General features: G+C 42.0%; 1 protein-coding gene across 2 annotated transcripts in view; it reads right to left on the reverse strand.

The window, feature by feature from the left end:
* Window positions 1–20836, reverse strand: part of RHOJ (ras homolog family member J) — a 51846-nt gene extending 31010 nt beyond the window's left edge. The window contains exons 1-2 of one of the 2 annotated variants that reach the window (XM_090141795.1): window positions 20451–20836; window positions 20078–20293 (exon numbers count right to left, since the gene is read on the reverse strand). In XM_090141795.1, coding sequence (XP_089997921.1) covers window positions 20078–20255 — 178 coding nt within the window. In that variant the 5' untranslated portion in view covers window positions 20256–20293; window positions 20451–20836. Of the gene's footprint in view, window positions 1–20077; window positions 20384–20450 lie in introns of those variants that run through there. The other variant, XM_031605593.2, reaches the window with a different exon arrangement.
* Window positions 20837–21559: the final 723 nt, after the last annotated feature.

The raw sequence follows: 21559 nt of genomic DNA on the forward strand, positions 1-21559 counted from the left end.
GTGCCTGCACACTCCCCAACCATTTCAAAATATTGAGGTGTAATGGCTTCTTTTATTATTTAAATAATATTATTTCAAATTCTTATTTGGCCAGATCAGAAGAATCAAAACAGATGATAGCATGAGTTCTAGAGGCAAAGGAGTGCTATGAACAAGAATTCAATCCCTTTACATTAGTCATCTGAACAGTGCATCTGTGACACCAGTACCCCATGAGTTTCACAGGGCAGCTACCTCAGCACTATAACTGCCACACAGATCTCTCTATGCATTTTATTGAAAAAAAAGAAAAAAGAAAAAGGAAAAAAAAAAAGGCATTGTAAATTTTGGCAGTTGGAGGTCATTTAGGCTACTGTGTGTGTATGGCACTTGGATAAAAGGTTGCCTTCTTCTGCCCTGGGCTTCCTATTCTGATTCTCACTGGTCCCTCTGGACCATTATCCTGCTGATCACCATCATTTTTTTTCACTAAATCCCCACCTGTGACACCTGCACTACTTGAACTTTTTTCCTACAGGCAGTATTTTCTGAACACTCTCTTTTATTTTTTGTGACTTTTGGGGACATTTCCCATTTCCAGCCTATCTTTCTGAACAATGCACTGAGCTGACTTGGTGCAGAGTGATACAAATCCTACACGCTTGTACAGGACATGTTTCCACTCCTGTGCCCCATTGTTTTAATCCTGCAGTGTCCTTCCTCATGCTGAGACAACCTCACTTTGCACCCATGTGAGCACTGTGCTTGCTTTGAGGTATGCAGGTTGCAGTCAGATGGGGACTGCTATTTTGGGATGGGTATCACCACCAAAAGCAAAACGAATCTGCCACAAAACCACTTCTACATCAGCAACAATATTAAGCCTTCGTCTGCACATCTTTCCTAGGAATGGAGTTTCCTATATTCTGCACTGTTGATTCCCTAAGGGGAAAAATATCTGCTTGGAGCAAGTCCACAGGGGATTCAAAATTTCCCTGAGGAATGCATCCCTGAGCCAAAAGCATCAGGTGCAGCTGATCACAGTCAGCCTGGGGCTACTGAAGGGCTGGGGAGGTTGATGAGGGTTTTGGGCCTAGAAGCTACAAGCAGGCAGTTTAGAGGCTGATAGTGCTGTACTCTTTTCTTGGATATGTGATTTTTGCCAAGGCTTGCAGAGTGTGCTCAGGGGGCTGTGCTGGTAAAGTGGAAACCACAGGTATCAAATCTCAGTTGCAGAAGGGAAGTGTATTCTTCAGTGGGGCCTGGATGTATGGGAACCTCCAACATTTTATATCATTTCTGTCTGCTTCAGATGAATATACTGAAACTGACCTTTAAAAGGCAAAAGAGAGCCAAGCTGGCTGGCTTTTCTTGCAGAGTTCTGCTGCTGAGTCTTGGTAGTCACAAATGCAAAACACAATTGGTGCTTAGGACTAGTGATAAAATGAAAGGGAATGGCATGAAGCTGTGACGGGGGGGCTGAGATTGGATATCAGGAGAAGTTTCTTCACCAGAGGGAGGTGGACATGGCACAGGCACCCCAGGGCAAGGGGCACAGCCCTGGGCTGCCAGAGTTCAAGGAGTGTATGGATAATGCTCTCTGACAGAGGGTTTGGGTGGTCCTGTGTGGAGCCAGAGGTTGGACTCAATGATCTTCAGGAGTCCCTTCCAACTTGGGACATTTTATGATTTTTTGAACTTCGATTTCTGAGACATGGCAGTTGTATATAAGAATTCTTTGGTCCTGGTGAGAGAGGCTGTGGTTCAAGGTGTTATCTCCTCAGGGTTTGTTTCTAATGCTGCGATGTTTATTAGGAATTGCCAGGTGCCCTCTTGAGGTTTCCAGTTGAGTTCTGCTGGGACCAGTGGCACTAACTGGTATCTGAGCTTACACAGAAAACACAATGCTGGAAGTTTAAGAATGACACATGCTGATACCAAATAGCACAGAGACTTTACATCATTTGTTGATGCCAGAAATTAATTTGATTTTCATTTCCATACTGGAAGATGGTTATATCTAAACCTTCAGCCCAGCCTATCCTTGGTGAGCAAGCCCTGGTTCACGCAGAACCAAAGTGGGAGGATGAACATTTCCACTCTATAGGCTTTGGTTGTCTTTAATGAGACCTGATGAGGCCCAAGAACAACATCATTTCATCTGTGTCTGAGTGCTTCAGCACAGACACAACATTGAATTGATGACAAAAGTGTGTGGCAGCAGTCACTGCCATGAGAGTTGTTCTGGGAGAAAACAGAAAAAAATCATTGAACTCCCTTCCTCACTGCTGTAAGTTAATTGGGACATGCTTTATTCCCAACACAAGTATAAATTTAAAAATGAGTACAGCTGAAAAGAGGGACTGGATGGTGCACAGCACAGGCTGGAGTGGAGTTTACAAAAAGCTGCCTTTTAAATCTTATGCCTACATTCTGTTTCTCTCTGGAACAAAATACGATACTTCCAGCCTAGAATATGAAGTGAGTCATAATATTGCCATTCTGCTCCCAGCATAATTGGAGCATACCTATGGTATGAAGTGGGAGAAATATTTGGCCAAGAAGAAAGCTCCAGAATTTTATGTACTGTCAAGACGCGCTTAATAAATAGAGAGTATTATTTTCATATTGCGTAATTCAGACTTTCCTCATTCTGGGGTTGTTTCAGCAAAACATGCAAGTGTGTGCTTATCTTTAATTAGTGTTTAAGCCAAGATGGCTGTTAGCATACGTATGGGAAGGGACTTTTCAAAGGGCTGGGCTTCTATACATGCATGGAGGCAATCATGTGCTTGCACCTGCATAGGAGCTGAAGGAACTCCTGCAGGTAGATGTGGAGGCTGGATGATAGTGGCAGAAAGCACATATATTTGCCATGATATGTGGTCATTTATCCTGTGCTGCTGCTGTTTTCCTAAGGACAGACTTCAGCAGTCTCTGCTGTCACCAATGTGAGCATGGACTCAGCTGGAAAGGCTTTAGAGCAGGGCACGAAGCCCTCATCCTGACAATGACAATGAGCACATTGCCTTCAACAGACCAGATTTAATTCCCTGCATGTGAAGAGACTCTGAGACAGAGAGGAATAATCATGTTGTATGTGGCTGGTTGTGAAATATTTTGGCAAAGGAAACAGGGCTTGATCCTGAACTCTTCCAGGTGAAAAATACAGTCAGGAGTGATGTGAACACAAAATGGCAAGTGAGGCAGCTTGTGGGTGAAGCTTTGGTCTATGACACCATTGACTTGGCCTTGGTTCCTGCCCTCAGATGTGTGATTTTCCTCAAGCCAGTGTTTCCCTTCAAATTAAAGGGAGCATCGAAAAAAATTTGCTTTTAAATGAATCTGGATGAACTCTCATATATCACTGTGGTCATACGAGAGACAATCCACGGGTTGAACTTAATGTTTGTTTAGTATAGCTCACTCCTCTAACTGAAGTTATTATTAACTGCTGTGATGCCTGCTGTCCACAGGGCTTTCATGATCAAGAATATGTGAAATAACAGTTGTTCATTTTATTTTTAAGCATTCAATAGCGTGCAGTGAGTTGCTTAACATTAGGCAGTGTGTGTGTTATGATGCTGTGCTCTCATATGAAGTGTGTTTTTTGACCAAACAGCCCAAAAATCTCTCTTGCCCTTGATGATGAGAGTTCACAGAATCAGAGCACCAATGAACATTTGAACCCTCCAGAGTGTGAAGTAATAATGGCCAGCTGGTGTCAATGAGCAAATGGATAAGATATGAGGATTAAATCTGATTTGTGACCGCATCACCGAGGACCACTAAAAGACTGGTTTGGATTGGTTTTCAGAGGATTTCAGAATAATCTCTGCCCTTTCTAAAAAGCAACATTCCTCTGTCCAAGCAGGATCTTTGGACTTCCAGTTTAAGAATGAATTCTGGAAAACAGATGGATCTACTGCTGCTGAGATTCTCTGGTCGAATTAAGAAGAGAAAACCAACAGGACATATATGCCTATATATAACTTGAAATTCCTTTCCTTCTATTAAAACAATAAACTGCTATTGCTGTGCTCATGGGCAGCCTGCATTCTCTAAGCAGACTCCTTGTTGTTGAGCAGAGAGATTGATAAAGTCAGACATTTCCCAGGATATGATGGTCAGTGATGGACTGGTACTCAGGAAGCCAAAGATAAGGTGATCTGGGTATGGAAAAAATGTTTGTCATTTTGTAAACATAGGAAAACAGTGAAAACAAATTAATTTTTATAATTTTCAGTGAAGACAAATTAATAATCATAATTAACTGTGATTGTTATCATAAGCTTATGATTCCCTTTATAATTCTTTAATAAATTGAAACAGTAATTTGAAGATATCAGAGCAGTATCCTTGTGAACAGTTCACATCAGCCAGCGTTCACTCTAACAAATTCGCTTTCCTCTGCAATAATATTTCTTCAGAGTTTTTTTCCAGCCCTGTTCCTTTGGATGTATTGATTTCCCATAGGCTTGCATCTTCCTACACTAAGATTTGTGGGTTTTTTTTTTTTTTAAGTTGGCTACATGTCTGGGAAATACACACCCTTGTGTTCCAAGAGGGCAGAGAGAGGTATTTCTAGAAATAGCAAAATGACAAACAAATAGTGAGAAATTTTGGTCTTGGCCACCTTACTATAAACTCAGCCCATAGATCTTTCTTCAGAACTGAAGTTTCCCATCTGTTAATGGGTGGATATAAATTCCAGCGGATGCTGAAGAGACATCTGGAGTGTATCCATTGCACTCCCAGTGTCAGTGAGCATCACCCAGTTACCGTATATTTTTTGCTGACCTAAGGGAATTTGTGGTCTTCCCTCCAAATGGATAATGGCAAAAATTCTGATGTGTCTTACATCTTCTTCTATGGCTATTAAGAGTCTCTGATACTGAGACCCCTGCTTAGTGCTTGTCGTTCCACAGCCACTTAATGAGTGTCTTTTATAAGCTAATGGGTTGGGTGCTGAGGAATGAGCTCTCTGCTGTGCTGCAGAGGTGACCCTGATGTTAGTGACAATGACATGAGCAATAGGGGAACCAGAAAACTTCAGCTTTTAAGGAAGCTGAATAAGTGAATTTGAACCACACTGGAACAAAAACGAGGACAGGAGATTTTCCAGGGAACCCAACGTGTTTCTGTTCAAAATTCAGTGATAGAATTTGAATGGGCTCTCAAGTTCCACATGGTGCCTTCAAAAACTCCAGCATAAGTTCTAAGGAAGAGAAAGAGAAGATTTTCCATCCTCCCACATTCCAAAGTACCCAAACAAGGAGAAAAGTCTTCCAGGCAACCACATTTTTTCTACACCAGAAATGACTCCATTGTACAAAGCGAATGCCAAGGCCCAGGTTTGTTCTGGTCTTTGCACGTATTTTTCAAATCAATGTTTATTTTGCCTGATCTGCCCTGACTTTCTGGTTCCTGTTTCTGTTGTCTCCCATTGTTGCTGGTGAACTTTGGCCCTTACCGGGATTATGGTGGAGTTGCCTTTGTTTGAGGAGGTACATGGGAGATTTTTCAATGCTGTTGTGCTTTGAGAAAAGGAGGGGCAGCACTTTTGGCTTTTCCATCCCATTCAACCCCTCTTATCTCCTCCTGCCTCTCCTCTGGGCTGTATTTCATCAGCAGCCATCCTGGCACTTGTGGTTTCTCTTTCCCGTATTGAGGTATGGAGCTGCCATGACCTTGCCCCATGCCAAATGCCATGAGTGTTCCCCTGCTGACCAATCTCCTTCTCTTCTGTACCCACTATTAAAATAGATGGAGGAAAATTAAGCTCATTTGCTACCACCTGTAATTAGCAGGGGCTACATCTCTGAGATGGTGAATGGCTTTAGGACCGTTGCCTTTGTTCAGCAATGTGCATCAGTGCAAATGATTTGGAGGAAAATTCCATAAAGCAGAAACTACAGACACTCTCTAACTGCTTCTGTAAATTAATAAAACAAAGCGAGCCAAGAAAAAAATTCCCAAATGTGAATTTGTAATCTGGTAAGTCTTTGACAAAAATAAATTTGGCCATTATTATTATATGAACATTTGTGATTCTGTGATTGAACTGATATGATATAACTGATATGAACATCTGTGATTCTGTGATTCTGTGATTTCCTTGCATCTCCTGCAAATATAAAAGGTGAAAACAGATACTTGTTCTTGAGAAAATACCTATTGTGTGTCATAAATCCCTTCATTCTTATTTCCTTGAAGCTTAGGAGATTGCAGAGAGATGCATTAAGGAAATTGTCTACTTCTTTCATTTATTTTATTGATCTAATTACTGGCCTTATGTTATATGCAATACATTCGTTCACTTCAAAGGTTTCCTGACTTAGATGTGCTTGCACCCAGCTTTGTGAGTCTTCCAAAACCAGATGAACCCAGCACTTTGTGTAGTATCTTGAAAAGGATTTCTTAAGGATCTATTATTTCCTCTCTATTCAGTACCAAAATATGTTTAGCACAATTTCATCATACTGAATATCATCAGACAAAACAAAAACAAAAACAAACCTACGTATGATGGCGATAGGCATAAATATTTACAACTAGTAAAGACTCTGTCTAATTTTAGGTACCCACACCCACGACACTCACAGGGGAATGAAGCCAGTTTCTTTCAGGATATGCTTCCAGCTCTCTTAAGGAAACAAATCCATTTGGACTCTTGGTAATGCCTTCTCATTACTTCTGATGGCTCCATTTTTATTCTTACCTGGCAGCTGGAGCAGGTAAAAAAGGGCTGCCCATATAGGTAAGCTAAATTCAGTGGTCCTCAGACAGCCCAAATGAATTTCTTTAGGTCAAATGTAGTTCATAGAAAGGAACAGGATTTGGGGCCCCCTGCTGAGGAGGTCCTGGTAAGGACACATTGTTTTATCTGCTGGCTGCTGGATGAATCTATCTGATAGCAGTGACTTGGTTTGTTATGAGAGGTAATAGAAATTCAGCTATGTGGAAGGAACCTGAAAGCATACGACCCTACCATAAGAGAGCTCAGAAGCTGGAATATAGGTTGTTTTTAAAGATCAGAATACAAGCACACAACCTGATTTCCCTGTCCATGATGATATCCTTCCTAAATTATTCAGAACATTTCAGAGGTCCTCTCCCATACATTTCCTGTGTAATCTGTATGCAGCATCAACAGAATGTGGCTACAGCCATCTTCATCCACAGCCACTGCACATCACAGTTGAAGTCCTTGACCTGGTAACACAAACACTGGGTACCCTCAAAGGTGCAGAATGCTGTCTCATGGAGGGAAGATGTGCTTTGAAAACCTTTGAAAGCACTTAGGCTTTCTTCTGGAAATCAAACTTAATGTGGTCTCATTAGATACAGCGTGGATTTACTAGACAGTAATGCGATAACAAAAGTCATCAAAGGAGAGAAGAAAAAGCTAAACAACTCTATAAGTAGCATGTACCAGAAAGATTAAAGACACAATGATAGATACTTAATTCTAAGACTGTTTTCTCTTTTCCAAAGCACTTGACTTATACTGTCATTCTGTTTGCCAGGGCTTGCCAACCTCTTCCTGCATCCGTTTCATCACTTCATATTGAGGAAGGGTAAAACCACACCTGAGCTTGTACTATTTGAGGCATTTTCCTTGGAATGTTTTTCTTTGTTACACAGACTTTTCATTTAGAGGAAGTGGGAGGAAATCTGCCTTTAAAAAATAATGGCTACAATACAATTACTGTAAAATGGATAATAAAAGTAACCAACTAGTACTGGCCAGGGGGATGATAATTCAACTTTGCAACAACTTCTGAGGTTTTACAATTTGTTTTCATTTTACAATGGAATGAAAACAAGACCTTCACATATTATGTATTCAATTTAGGTCTTTCTTGCTGCATTGTCAGGAATAACCAGGGTGCCCTGGACCTCAAGAATTTGTCCTTCCAAGTATTTAAAAAATGCTTCAACACTGATGAATCAGCATATTCTCCTGGTGGGATAGTTCATTGTAAATGCTCTGGCCTGAACTTTGCTAACTCTAGAAGTTCAAAATGATGTCTTATGTCCTAAAACATATTACTTACAAATAACTTTTTTGTTGTTTTTATGCTTTATTTCCAGACTGTCTTCTCTAAAGCATAGCTTTTCCCTTCATCTCCTATGGATGTACATCCATTCTCCAAACTTATCCAGTTCTTTTCTCCTATTTTCTTCAGCTTTTCTTGTTTCTCATGCAGCTTCTTAGCACTTTTGACCTTCTGTAGCTTATGCACAAGAAGCAGTGCTAAGATAATGTTTCATGGTATGCTGTAGCAGAGGTTGGCTAGGAAAGAGGTGGCTGCTGGATGGACTCTACAACAGATAGTGGTCATTGCACGGCAGTCCCACAACCATCCTGCAAATCCCTGTCTGTCTGCTCTTTGGTTTTAATTCTTCTCAGATGGCATTTTCCATCAGGCAGAGCTGACATCCGTGAGAAGGCAGAAACATCTGCTCCCATGCCCTGGCCGGCTGCCGCCCTCACCAGCTCAGCAGCACTTTAGGAAACCAGAAGAGCCACACGGTAATAATTATCTCTAAGTGCTTGTGGGGCAGCTGCTATGCGTGCAATGTCTGTGGTTTGGGTTTGGACCCAGCTGGCTCATAGATGGCTCTGTGGGACCTACACCTAGTGCTGGCCAGCCCCATGCTCTGTGCTGCACGCTTTGGAAAATGAAATTGTCTTTCTTTTTTCTAATGCTTCAGGTGGGAAGACCCTATTCTTTGAGGGGAAAACAAGCAGTGTGGAAAATAGAGAGGAAATGCATCAATGCATTCTGAAAGATGGAGACAGCAGCAGAAAGGAGAGCAAGAGGTGGAGTGACTTAACATCGTGCAAAGGTGCTTCTGTAGACGTCTTTGTACGAATTGTTTCAGGCAGCTCACCATGACATCATGAATGTTATCACCCACAGACAAGGTTCCCTTGTGTTCTCAGGAATTTCCACCCTACTGGGTGTAGTCTCAAAACACCATTTTCCTTGCAAAATTGTCTCAAGCCTCATTTTTCAATCTTTTCTGTTCATACGTTTGAATAGGAAGCAGGGGGAAAGAAAGTCAGTTGGGAGCAACGTATGGAGACAACACAAGTTATTCCTGTTTCACCATTTTCTTGGCATTGATTTCCTCTGTCAAACAATACTTCAAATTTGGGACATCTGTATTCGTACTCCCCGTTGCTTCTTACTTCCTTGGAAGCATCAGGAAGGACTTATGGTATTGCTACAAGCAGCTCTTACAGGAAAAGAAATGAATTGGGAAATACACTTCAAATAATGGAAGAATGAATTATTTCACCATTTTAGCCATTTCCCAGGAGGGAGAGTAGAGGGAAGAAAATGCATTTAACACTCTAAAATATTAAAATAACAGGAACCACATCAACTTCACCCCTCTGGACTTCAACCAAGCTGAGTGATTTAGGTAAATTCCCGGTAGGTCCAAGTGGCAAACACCATCAGAGAATATTTCTAAGCATGGCAAGGGAATTTCTCTATACTAATGATATTATGAACTGAATCAGCTAATTTGGAGTTCTTTGGACTTAGGCCTAGTTTCTGACAGAGCAGCAGAATATTTCTGAAATATGAACTCCCCCTTCAGTATAGAGTCCGATCCTGTTTTCATGGATGGTATTCATGGAAAATCACTTTCTTGAAGCTGTATTTCAAATATATTTTTTAATGAGAGATATTATTCCCTTGAACTTCTGGAATAGGCTTTAAGTATTCACAGCAGTAACTAACAGGCAATGAGATGAAGGGGACTGTACTTGATTTCTGAGATTTACTGGTTACATATACAGAACAAAGCAAAGCAGCACTCTTTCTAAATGTTTAAATGCAGCATGCAAATACCCTCCTGGATTTTGTTCATGTTCTCACTGAAAATTTTAAAGGCAATATTTCAGAAAACAAAATACAGGCTACACTGAAAAGAAATTATAAACAATTCTATAGCATCCTTTGTGTTTTGACATAGCAGTGAAGGTGTTTGTGTAGTTACAGCTAACTAAAGAGATGCAATTACAAAATACCTGTTTGTGTAGGTGATAGATCTTGAACCCTCATTGAAGGTGGTGTGCTCAAATGGAGCCATCTGGGAAGTGGAGTCATACAACCCAACCTATCAATATCAGCATTATTGTTTGACTTGAGTGGAAAACATGGAGCCAGGCAGGTTGCCCAGGGAGGTGGTAGAGTCTCCATCCCTTAAGTTTTTCAAGAAAAGTGTAGATGTCACCTTGACTGTCATGGTTTAGTGGTATGGTTGTGATGGGTTAATGGCTGGATGATCATAGTGGTCTTTCCAACCTTAATGATCCTATGATTCTAAGCCATAGGGCTCTCACTTACTACTACAAGCCATTTCTTGAACTGTATAGCAAAAAAACAGACAGTCTCAAGAGGTGCATTTTAATAGAGAGTTTGTTCCACATCTGAATTTCCCCCAGTGGAAATGCCTCACCTTTTAAATGAAAAATCAGGTCTTTGTGTTTCTGCTGCTTGTTGCCACTGTAGTTGTGCTGCTTTTAGGAAGCATCTCAAGCAACTGGCCCCAAAAGTCAGGAAAGGACCTTGACTCTGTGTCTAATTATTGGAGAAAAGCACCCTGAGGTAAGCCAGCCAGTCCTGAAACTGAGCTGGAGAGACTGCTCAGAAACAGAGAACGTCTGAGTTGGGAAGGGTCTGGCCTTTGAGGATAGAGCTGCTCAGAACAGCTGGATGGCTGCCCGCTCTGGAACTGGAGCATGGGACAGTTTATAAACTTAAAGCAAATTTTCCAACCTTATGGGATTTTCCTTATGGTCTGTTCTCAGTGGAGCAGCATTATTATTGTAAATAGATGCTCTTTTTGTCCCATCTCCCAAGGGAAAAAAATTAATGTTATGTTTGAAAATGTATGTTTTTCCCACTCAGTACTGAAGCAGTTCCTTTCCATAAGGTCTGCAGAAACTGAGCATTAGCAGATACTGTTAATATAATTACTTCAAAGTTCTATCTAAATGCTTTTGCCAAGGAGTCTTTAATAAAAGACGTGGCCTCTGGCCCCTCAGAATTGGAGGGGTTGGAAACTCATTCTTGTGAGTCATCTCGGGCGTCCTCCTGCAGTGTGACAGGGCCTTTCTGTCCAGCCCCTCTGCTCTTAACTCTTTCAGATGCCTAACTGCTCCTGTCTCATCACAGGGATTGCTGTTTCTATCATAGACTTGTACACTATCCCAAACCAGGAGCAAGGATGCAGCACTGTGGTGCTCTTCCCCATCCTGCTCCCAAACCACCCCTGTCCTGACTGTGTCTCCTGTGCCACTCTGTATGGGAATATTTTTACAGCTGCCTCCCTCTCTCCTTTGGGAGTTTTTTTTTTTTTCTCTCTTTTTTTTTTCCCTAGTGCTTCTCCTGTCAGTGAATGAGTTTTCCAGGCTTCTCTTCCCTTGAGATTGGTCGGCACTTTAAATATTTATGGAGTCATTGCTGTGCCACGAACTGAGGCGGAAAGGTAACCTTGGGGCAATCACACTGCTGAATTTTTGGTGCACTGGACTCACAGTAAGTTTGAGAAATTGTGCCAACTGTAACGTGGTCCCTCATGGTCCTTATCTCTTCTTTCCTGGGATAAACACTTTGTGGCTGTAGGGATAGCTGAAGGCACCACTTGGTGCCACATCTGCTGCAGGGTGCAGATGGCCCTGTCTCAACCAGTACCCTGCCAGGCCATCTTGCCTACTCATATGATGACTCTCTTTGCCCTCAGTAAAATCTGTTTAAGAGGAGGTTATTGCTTATGAGTATGTATTCTACAGAGCAAGTATTCAGGAAAAGCCATCACTGCATAATGAGATCTGCATCCTTCTCAGCCAAATGTGATAGCAACCACAGAGCTGGACAGTATTATCAGATCCTCCTTCATGCTATGCTCACCTGGCTGTGTCTCTGAGACCGTAGAGACATGATGGATAGTGCTTGGGATTGCAATGAAGTGCAATGATTCACTCAGTTTTGGGAGAGGTTTCCAGTCCACCTGGGTACATGGGAAAGTCACTTGGCTGATTAATAGTACTTGAGCATTTTAGCATATGTAGAATTTGCACATAAAGTTGTATTCAGCCAAGGATGCTGGTAGCATGGCTTGTCTTGGGTGAAAGGCCTCTGACTGTGAATAACAAATAACTCTTTGTACTACATAGGGTAAATTCACTTTTTAAGAATTAAATATTTTAATTATTAGAAATTATTTTAAAACCTATTTTCCCAGAACTTATTTTGGGAAAAAGGAGAAGTGAATACCCCTTCAAAGATACAGTCTGGAGCTCATCCTCATCTCAGTGGATATTTGACAAATTTTGAGTTCACAATTTATAAATCTTTAATTCCTCAGTGTCTTATTCAATAACCGGAAGGCCCATATGTTGGGAAACAAGAATATGATGTCTGTCCAGAGGTTTCCAGAGTTATCTCTCTAGAAAGCAGACTAGAAATATAAGAACTTGGATTTTTTCATTGCAAAGATAAATAATAATTTGACAGGAGATGTCATTATTGTTTAATGGCTTTGTCTGAGCAGAACAATTGAAGGAAATATGTTTGCTCTTCCTCATCCCTTGCCATTTCCATGATGTCATTGGGCTTGGCCCTAGCAACTGGAAAGTTAGAATAGAGGAAAGGCATTACCTGCAGAGCAAGATGTACACAACAATGTATGGTAGCAATGACAAGCATTGCTGGCACTGAGATCTGTCTCAAGGTTTATGAAGAGAAGAGAAAATAAGACGGAAACTAAAGGCATTTTGAGTTGGCTTAATCAGTAAGTAAACCATTTTAACCGTGACTCATTTACTAAAACACTGCCATGTCCTGCAGAAATGAAGAGGTTTGTACTTGTCTAGGAATTTTGATTGTGCAGACATTCCTACTACGTTTTTGGTGGGTTTTTTCCCCCTTCATGTGGAGTATCTGCTGTTGAAAAGCATGTGCTTGGCTGTCCATGGGTGCCTGCTATGGCACCACCTTTATGTGGTTTTGACCCCTAGGGAACATAGTTGACCACATGTACTGAATAAATTATTGCTTTCAACATAGTGGCAGTGATTTTTAGTTCAAGCTGTAGAGATCTCCTTCAAGAGCCAGAGGTCAGTGTCAGATTTGTTTTCCTCAGCCATTGTCACCTCCTGCAATATTACACCCATAAGAAGACTGTCTTGGAGAAGAGGGTCACTTTTTCATCACTTCTTCTGTTAACCCTTTTTCTGCCCCAGCCACCTCAGAACACACTTTGGTCTCATCCTGACTACTAAGAGAGGCTCTCTTGTCAGCTGACTTTTATTACCGCTTGCAGAAGTCTTATTTTTCAATTATGGTAGCACTCGGCCTCCTCACATCAGGTTCAACCTCCCATTTTGCAAATCTTATTCAAATTTTCCTCCAATAACTTTCACATGTTGATAAATTCCTGGGATTAATCACACTCCATACATTTTTTTTTTACATCATTTGACTTTCTCATCTTTCAAATGCATTTCCAGTTGTAGTTGCCCCCTAGAAATGCATTCATTCTACACCTGGACCATCAGGAGACATTCAAAGGGTCTAACTTACCAGCTAGCATTCTTTGTGTTTCCTATTGCCCTTGAAACACCACAGGTCTAATATGAAATATTAGCTGAATGGGGAAGATGAAATTTGAGCTGTATTTCCATTGTAGTTTGCTTATTCTCTACGTCTAGCTTTCAGGCTGTAAACATTGTGCATGATGCAGCACATCATGCTTGTCCCCTGCTGTGGTTGACCCATGAGGATATGCATTGACTGCTCACAAAAGATGAGGAAGTGAGCTCTTTGCATGGGGCTGTAGCAGCTTCTGGGCTTTGAGTTCAGTCCTGGGTGATAAACACAATGCACACTGCTATGGGAGGGATTGGCATACAGCTTTTTGATGTCCCTTTGCAGCATAAAGCTTTTGTCAGCGTGAAATCAAAATGATAATAGCAACAGTACAAGGGGAAGTCGAATGACAGCCAGAGGGAAAGGTAAGAAGCGACTCAGGTGCTGCGTGCTCCTTCTGAGCTGTGTTTCAGTGGTGTCTGGGGACAATGGGAACTTTGTCACTGCTGCAGAAGCAATCTACCATCAGTAAATAGGACCACGAAGCATGCACACACCTCTTTGTCCATGGGCTTCAAGTGGACTGTGCAAACACAGGACAATACAGGGATGTGTGTGAGGAAGAGGGATATAAGTGTTAGTAATCTTGGCTCTTCACATCCTTCAGAAGGAAAAGGTCTCAAGATGGGTTGGTGGTTGGACTAGATGATCTTAAAAGTCTTTTTCAACCTTAATGATTCCATGATTTCCAACCTCAGTGACTGTATGATTCTATGCTTGAGTGTGTATTTGGTGCCTGCTTTTTTTGGAGTGCAGGATGACTGTGATGATTCAGGTAAAAAGCTCCTCTTTGGTATACAAAGACTATCTAGACTTCCTAGCTGTGAAAAAAACTGATGATTATTGAACCTCCTCTAGCTTGTGTGGTACAGGACATGGAATTAAGCCTTCTGTGGAAAGGTTAAGAACTAGTGGTTCTGTAAAACTTATCTGCACAAAAAAGGCAGCCACAAAAATCTTTGAATTGCACTGGTAGATTTCTGTTGAGTTGAACCTTGAATGTGTTATTGAGACCTTTGGTTTATTCTGGATAACAGAGAAGATTGGCAGAAAAATCCTTTCAGCTGCTGTGAGGCAAAATGAACAAATCTGTTCTGTGGCTGTGAGTCGAGAGACCTAAATCTTAAAAGAATCAGCGCTTTCCTGACTCAAGGTTAATGTTCAAATCTGTTTGATCAAAACTGGATGAACATTAAAAGGAAAAAAAAAACACTGCAAACATCCCTGGAAATAAACATCACAGCTCTCCCTCAGTGCTATTTATAGCTCCTTCAGTTTAATGACCCTAAGCAACACATGAAACATCTAATGTGCTACCAAAACTGTTTATAGGAGACAACCGTCTCAAGAACGTGGTAGTGTGAAGACTCCCACAGCAGCACTGTGCAGAAATTGCAAAGCTCCTGGGATAGCCTCTTCCTGTCTTAATTATCCTGTCTAATAAAGTTTTGACAGAGGAAAATAGAAATAGTATGATATTTAGGTCATTGCTGACACACCATGCCAAACAAACTGGTTGAAATCGGTGTACCCATGCAAAGGATCAGTAATCACTGAAAAACGACTGGCATGTCAAGCATGGACAGATGTGCTGCTGTTCCTGCAGCTGGAGGAGTTTCATAGAGACATAGAACCACTAAGGCTGGAAAAGAATACTAAGATGGTCTAGTCCAACACAACCCATCCCCACCATGCCACTGATCACGTCCCTCAGTGCCACATCTCCATGGTTCTTGAGCACCTCCAGGGTTGGTGACTCCACCACCACTCTGAGAAGCCTTTGACAGTTCCTCATCACTCCATCTGGGAGTAAGTTTATCCTAATATCTGACCTGGGGTATTCAGGTGGGTGGTTCCTCTCCCATGGAGGTGAAGCTGCTCAGTGAGCACTCCAGCCCACTTCACTGCTCAATCAACCACATTGGCTTGAATCATCACTAAAGAACAAAGCATCTGTCTCCTAATGGTAATTAATAGTTGTTTTCTTCTATATTGCTTTTAATTTACAGAGCTTCTGTCATGGTTGAACTATTCTGTATGTTATTCATTAGCTGATCATATGTCACTGCTAATTTTTTTCAAATGGATTCACTATTTATAAATGTTCACCAGTTTGCGCCGACACATGAGGAAAAGGAGGGACATCTTTATGCCATATACATTAAGTCTTCAGTCTAGATGTTTGCAGTTCTCCCTTGGACAGGCTGACCTCTCTCTTGTTTACCAAGGATACACCATGAGTTACTAAAGCAATTTGTATGGCATCCACTTGTGCACAGTCCCTAAACCAAATGGTTTGAGACTCATTACCTCAAACTACTACAACCATCTAATGAGTCCATTCACTTTTGGCTGTGCAGTGGTTGAGTTAGTCATACGAATAGGTACTGCTCCCCAGTTGATGGAGAGTTTTCATGTAGGAAAAAATAAATGAACTTTTGAGTACAAATTTTGGGGTGAATAAATTTCATGCTAAAAATTACTGGCTTGTTTTAGAGTTCAGAAATGTCAAACAAGATGTTCAGCAGCTGCCCAGCTTAAAAAAACAAGATACATCTCCCTTCTGCCTTTCACAAAGTAGTCTCATTACTTTTGGTACTATTAAGCCAGCTTGGCTAGTAGTTGAATTGAATTTTTCTTTTTGTAGGTACAACCTCAGCGCTAATTAAACATTTATAACTTCTCATAGTTAGGCACAATACAAGTCACCCTGGCTGAGACCTCTGCTCACAGAAAATCAACGTTTGATGTTGGAAAGACAGAATGGAAGCACCATGTTAAAGCATGTCCTCACTATCCAAACAGACCCTATTGTTACAGATATGGCCAGTAATATCCTGTTTGTCACTGGGATTACACTTTGGTTCTCCTGCCCTAGAAATAGCCACTTTGTTTGTGGCAAAACCCTTTCAGTGTGGGACTTGGGTTTTCAACAAAGGTAAGGAAACCTCAGTGTTCTGGCATCCAGCTAAACTTCTTCAGAATGTCTTGAGAAGTAAACAGACTCGTAAACTTCCCTACGTTCAACAGAAGAGCCCAGTTTTGTATCCAAATAACAGTTTTGCCTTCCCCATCTGTCTGGCATTACCTCAGACTCTGCTCTGTATCCATCTCATCCCAGCCCTGGCAACAGGCCTCGAACAAATTCATTTTTGTGGACTGTGGGTGAAATCTGTGGCCGAATATTATTAGCGTGGAGCTAATAACTGGTTTGGACTTCTGTACAGAGCAGCTGCAGGCACAGCAAAACATCAGCAGGCTCTCATCCCAGGCATTGCCATGTTCAAGCTGCGTGCATCCTCAAGGACACCCTGTTGTTACACTTATCTGCACCATAAAAACCTATCCCAGGCCTACAGCTATAAGGATGCAGTGGAACTTGGCAAATAGATGCAGTTGGTGCTGCGGGGCCGTGAACAGTTAACGCCTTGGCCACGACTACGGTGCATCTGGAGCTTTTCCCAATTCTGGGCTGGATAGCATCGCTGTCTCCCCCCAGCTGCCAGAGTTGCGGCAGTGAGAAACTGCTCTGAGATCACAATTGGAATCCTCAATTTTTAATGCTTCCCCCCACCGCTATTTTTTTCCATTAGAAAGAAGGAAATTGGTAAATGCCCTGGGACTCACAACCAAGCTGTGACCTGGAGAGGCAAATGGAAGCACTTGCCGCTGGTAATAATGGGCTGGGTGAAAAAACTTCATTGGGAAGCACAGCCCTGCAGAAACCTGCAGCAGCTAATTGCTTTTGAGCAGCTTCAGCACAGGCCATCTGAAACAAATAGTTTCAGCTGTAACAAACGGTTTCAACACATTTGGGAAAGGTAAAATGGTTGGGTTTTGATAGGGGCAGATCAAGTTGTGTAGTAGGGTAAATTTAAAGGGGATTTTCCAGTATCTCAGCTATTCTCCAGGATATGTCAATGTCCAAAACCTTTCTGTGCACCATGATGATATCACTACATCCCTGTTATTTCTGTGCCACCTCTTCTTGTGACCATGGGTTGCCAGATGCTTTGCAGTAGAAAGGTCCATAGCCACAAAGGATTCCAACAGCTGTGAGCTCAGGTAATTTTGCCCCACATGAGTACTTCCCTCTCCCAGTGCATACAGTATATTAAAGTATTTTAATAGGTTATATTATATTTTATGCCACATAATGTCTTTTATACAATCATTAAGGTTGGAAAGATAGCTAAGATCATCTAGTCCAACCATCAACCCATGCCTGCAACTGCATGTTATATTAGTGGATCTATGTGTGTGTGTGTGCTTTTAAAGGCACTCTGCTCTGGAAGTCATTTCCACTGCTCAGTTTTTTGTACTGCTTTGTAGTGAAATGGGATTTCTCAAAAAATGTAAAATTCCATTTTTGAGCACTGCACATTTTGGCCACTGGCTCTGGGCAGGGTTTGTCTCAGAATAGTATGTTAATATGCAGAGCTATTTTTTCTCGTATCTTTCTGAACTTTGCTATCAAGAACTTTTTTAGCTTATGTTTATGTGCTATCACAGTTTAGAAGGCAAATAAGAGCAGCTGGAGATCTTTTAGAGGTCTAAATCTTCAAAGCCTGAAACTGTAGCTTGATTTAAAGGCCGAACACTTTTACCCATTACCCTAAGGAAAGTGACACTCTCCATCTGCCTGTCTTTCTCTCAGCAACTTCTGAACCCACTGGCAATTTCTACCATTTCTGACAGAGAGGAGACAAAATCAAGTTATGTTCCAGCAAGTTACCAGTTAGGGACATGCCTGGTGCTCCCATGCAGGCTGGCATCAGCACCTGGATATGCACACAACCCCCATGCTCATACCAAAGCCACCCAACCTACAGGTCAGTGGCTGGGGCCAGCTGCCATATGAGTTTTGCCACATGCAGAGGAATTTACAGGTCTTGGCAGACTGCAGAGGGTGCTCGGAGTGATGTACTGCTGTATGGCAAAGCCTTAAGGGACAAACAGAACTCCGTTTATTATGGGAAAGTATATGGCTGATATCACATTGTGGGACATAAATCTGTGCAGTCTTGCCTACGGCTTTTCCCTTGTGGAAATGCTCATTTACACCATGAAGTGTTCTTCCCTATACCACCTCTGGGTAAAGGCTTTTTCTAGAATGGTTCTTTGATCTGTCTGGAGGGAATAATAGAGAAAGGAGAGCATTGCTTGCATTAGAAGTGACACTGCCCACTCTTGTGGAGAAAAAGGTCTTCACATTTCCACGGATCAGATTCTGCAATTACACAGCTTTCTTGTTTGGCCAGTTCATCTGCTAAACCTGACACAGAGCCAGAATGAAAACAGAGATTTTCCCATTACAGAACACCAAATCTATGATAAGCCACGCCATGAAAATTCAGTTTTTAAGGAGGTGGAGAGAGAATGAAGGAAACTCCAGCTGCTGCTGCTGCACAAAAAGCCATGAGTTTTGCAGCGTTAAAATCTGTTTTTGGAGGGGATCTTAAAAACAACAGCTATAAGCCAAAGGAGCAGGGAGATTAGATGAACAGCAGGATCTGGGATAGGGAAACTTAAGCAGTAGTTTGAGCAACAGTTTTATGCTGTCACACCATCTGGGTGGTAACTTTGGACACAGCTGGGTAAAGTAATTGCTCAGGATAGAGGCCTGTGAATGTGGTACTTCATCTGTGGGTCCTTTTTGCACAGTGATGCAGTGAATGTCATCTGTGATCTTTGTTAGGTTTGTTTTTTTTTTTCTTAAATGAAAAATTCCTTCTCCATAAAGCACTCAAACCAATCACCCCTTCTGCTTCCCCCACCTCCAAGTTATAGCATTAAATCCTATTTATAGATGGAACAACAAATTGTCTCTGAAAGGAGAACTGCATTTTGACAGCACTCAGAGATGCACTGCTTTTCTTAGAGATTACTCCCTACATAGGATATAAATATTATAACGCAGACACCTTTTGCCATGAAGCAGAAAGAGTATATGTAGTACTTTGGGGCATGGTTTAGTGGGTGATATTGGCGGTAGGTGCACGGTTGGACTAGATGAGCTTAGAGGTCTTTTCCAACCTTGATTCTATGATTTTAATGTATATAATTGTCACCATTTGCAGCCTTCAAAGTTCAGAACTTCAGGCTTTTTGTAAAACAAACAAACCAAGCGTCTGAGGATAACTCAACAGAGGCTGAATTCTGTTTGCTGTCCTGAAAATCCAGTGTGTCCCTGGATTTCTTATTTACTAAAAATCAGAAGCAAGCAAGTTCTCTGCATAAATCCCGCGTTGCCCCAATTGTATGAACTGCCATCTAAGCCCTCTGGCCACCATCCAGGTCTGAATCACACTCCTGCACAAGCAGTAACCCATGCATTGCCTTCAAACCATCCTCTCCCATCCTTGATCCTTCTTCACCTCCCACCTGGCTCTCGATTAAATATTTTTAAAGCCCTTCCTTACCTGCATAGTGGTCAAACACAGTGGGCACGTACTCCTCAGGGAAGGCATCGTTGGCGTAGCTCATCAGCAAACAGGTTTTCCCAACGGCCCCGTCCCCAACCACCACGCATTTTAACATCTTCTTGGTGCTGTTGCTGCTCCCATCAGTGCAGTTGTCACCTTCTGCCTTGCAGCTCATCCTTGCGTCTGCTGCCGCTGCTCCTGCTGCTCCCGGGGCTTCCAAGTGCACATGAAGGAGAAATGAAGTGCGATTGTATGGACTTTTTCCTGAGTTTGGAGTAGTTGGGGAAGGGGAGGGGGGGGGGGGGGAAATCTCAAACTCAGGAAATCATACTAATGTTTCCAGGCTGTCACAGCTGCTTCTAACAATTACCAGAGCAGTCCAGAGAATCATTGAGGTGAATAGATTAAATTCACAGAGAGGAGTATCGTGAAAAAGCGATCTGTCCTTTCTTGTCCGTCCGAGTCAGGAAATCCTCATCCTGCCCTGCAGTTCTCTGTATTTATTGCAACTTAAAAAATATCAGCAGCCTGCGGCTTGGATTCGTGTCTGCCTTCCTCCCGCCTGGCTGCAGGAATCGGGGATTCCTGTTAAATCCACTCCATTTTCCATCTCATTTCTAACATGGAGGAGAGCCTGGAGGTTTTTAATGGAGTTTTTCCTTTCTTTCTCCAGCTTGCTGTGTGTCAGGAAATCATGGGTTTCCTGCTGAATTCCATATTAGGATCAGTGGGCTTGTGAAGGGCTGCAAACAATGGGAGCTCTGTGTGTATTTGTACTTTGGAGGAACTCTGCCAGGACGTGGAGAAAGAATAACACTAGAGGTCTCTCTGCAGACCAAAGTTTTTAGGCTTCCTGCTCCATCCCGTGCCCGGGTTGTTTTCAGGGCTGCCGGCACTGATTTGGACAGGGAGGATTTCAGACTGGGACTGTGGGGGGTATGGTGCTGCTGGGAGCCCTGTGCTACCCCAGTGGTGTCCTGGGCATGATACCCATATTGATGTTTTCTTACATGTGGGAGACAGGAGGGGATGTGGGAAAGAAGGCAGGAGGTACAACAAGTAGGGAGAGTTTAATGTGAATTTCCTCTGTGTTTATAGCTCTTAAAAAAAAAAAAAAAAAAAAAAGACACAACAAAACAACAAAATTTGGTTTGTAATATCTAATCACTGATTTTTCAAGTCAAACACTCAGAATGTACCCCTGGCATTCCTCCTTGTCCACCTCCCCCCCCAAAAAAAGGAAAAAAAGCATTTTTTACCCCTATTATAACTGTGTAAGCAAAGAGAGAGAGGAAAAAAAATAAAAATTAAGAGTTGTGTTATATATTTATGTAAACTTTCCATAGCAGTATGTGGAAAAACAGCTTTGAACTGCATGATCCCTGCCCCCTCATCTCAGTTTTGTTCTGGCCTCTCACGTGCCCTCTAGCTTCTCTTGATTTAAATACATAGCAGTCTATACGTGGGCAAGATGAAGGG

This window comes from Phasianus colchicus, chromosome 5 (assembly GCF_987193195.1).
Source record: "Phasianus colchicus chromosome 5, bPhaCol1.hap1.1, whole genome shotgun sequence".
NCBI lineage: Eukaryota > Metazoa > Chordata > Aves > Galliformes > Phasianidae > Phasianus > Phasianus colchicus.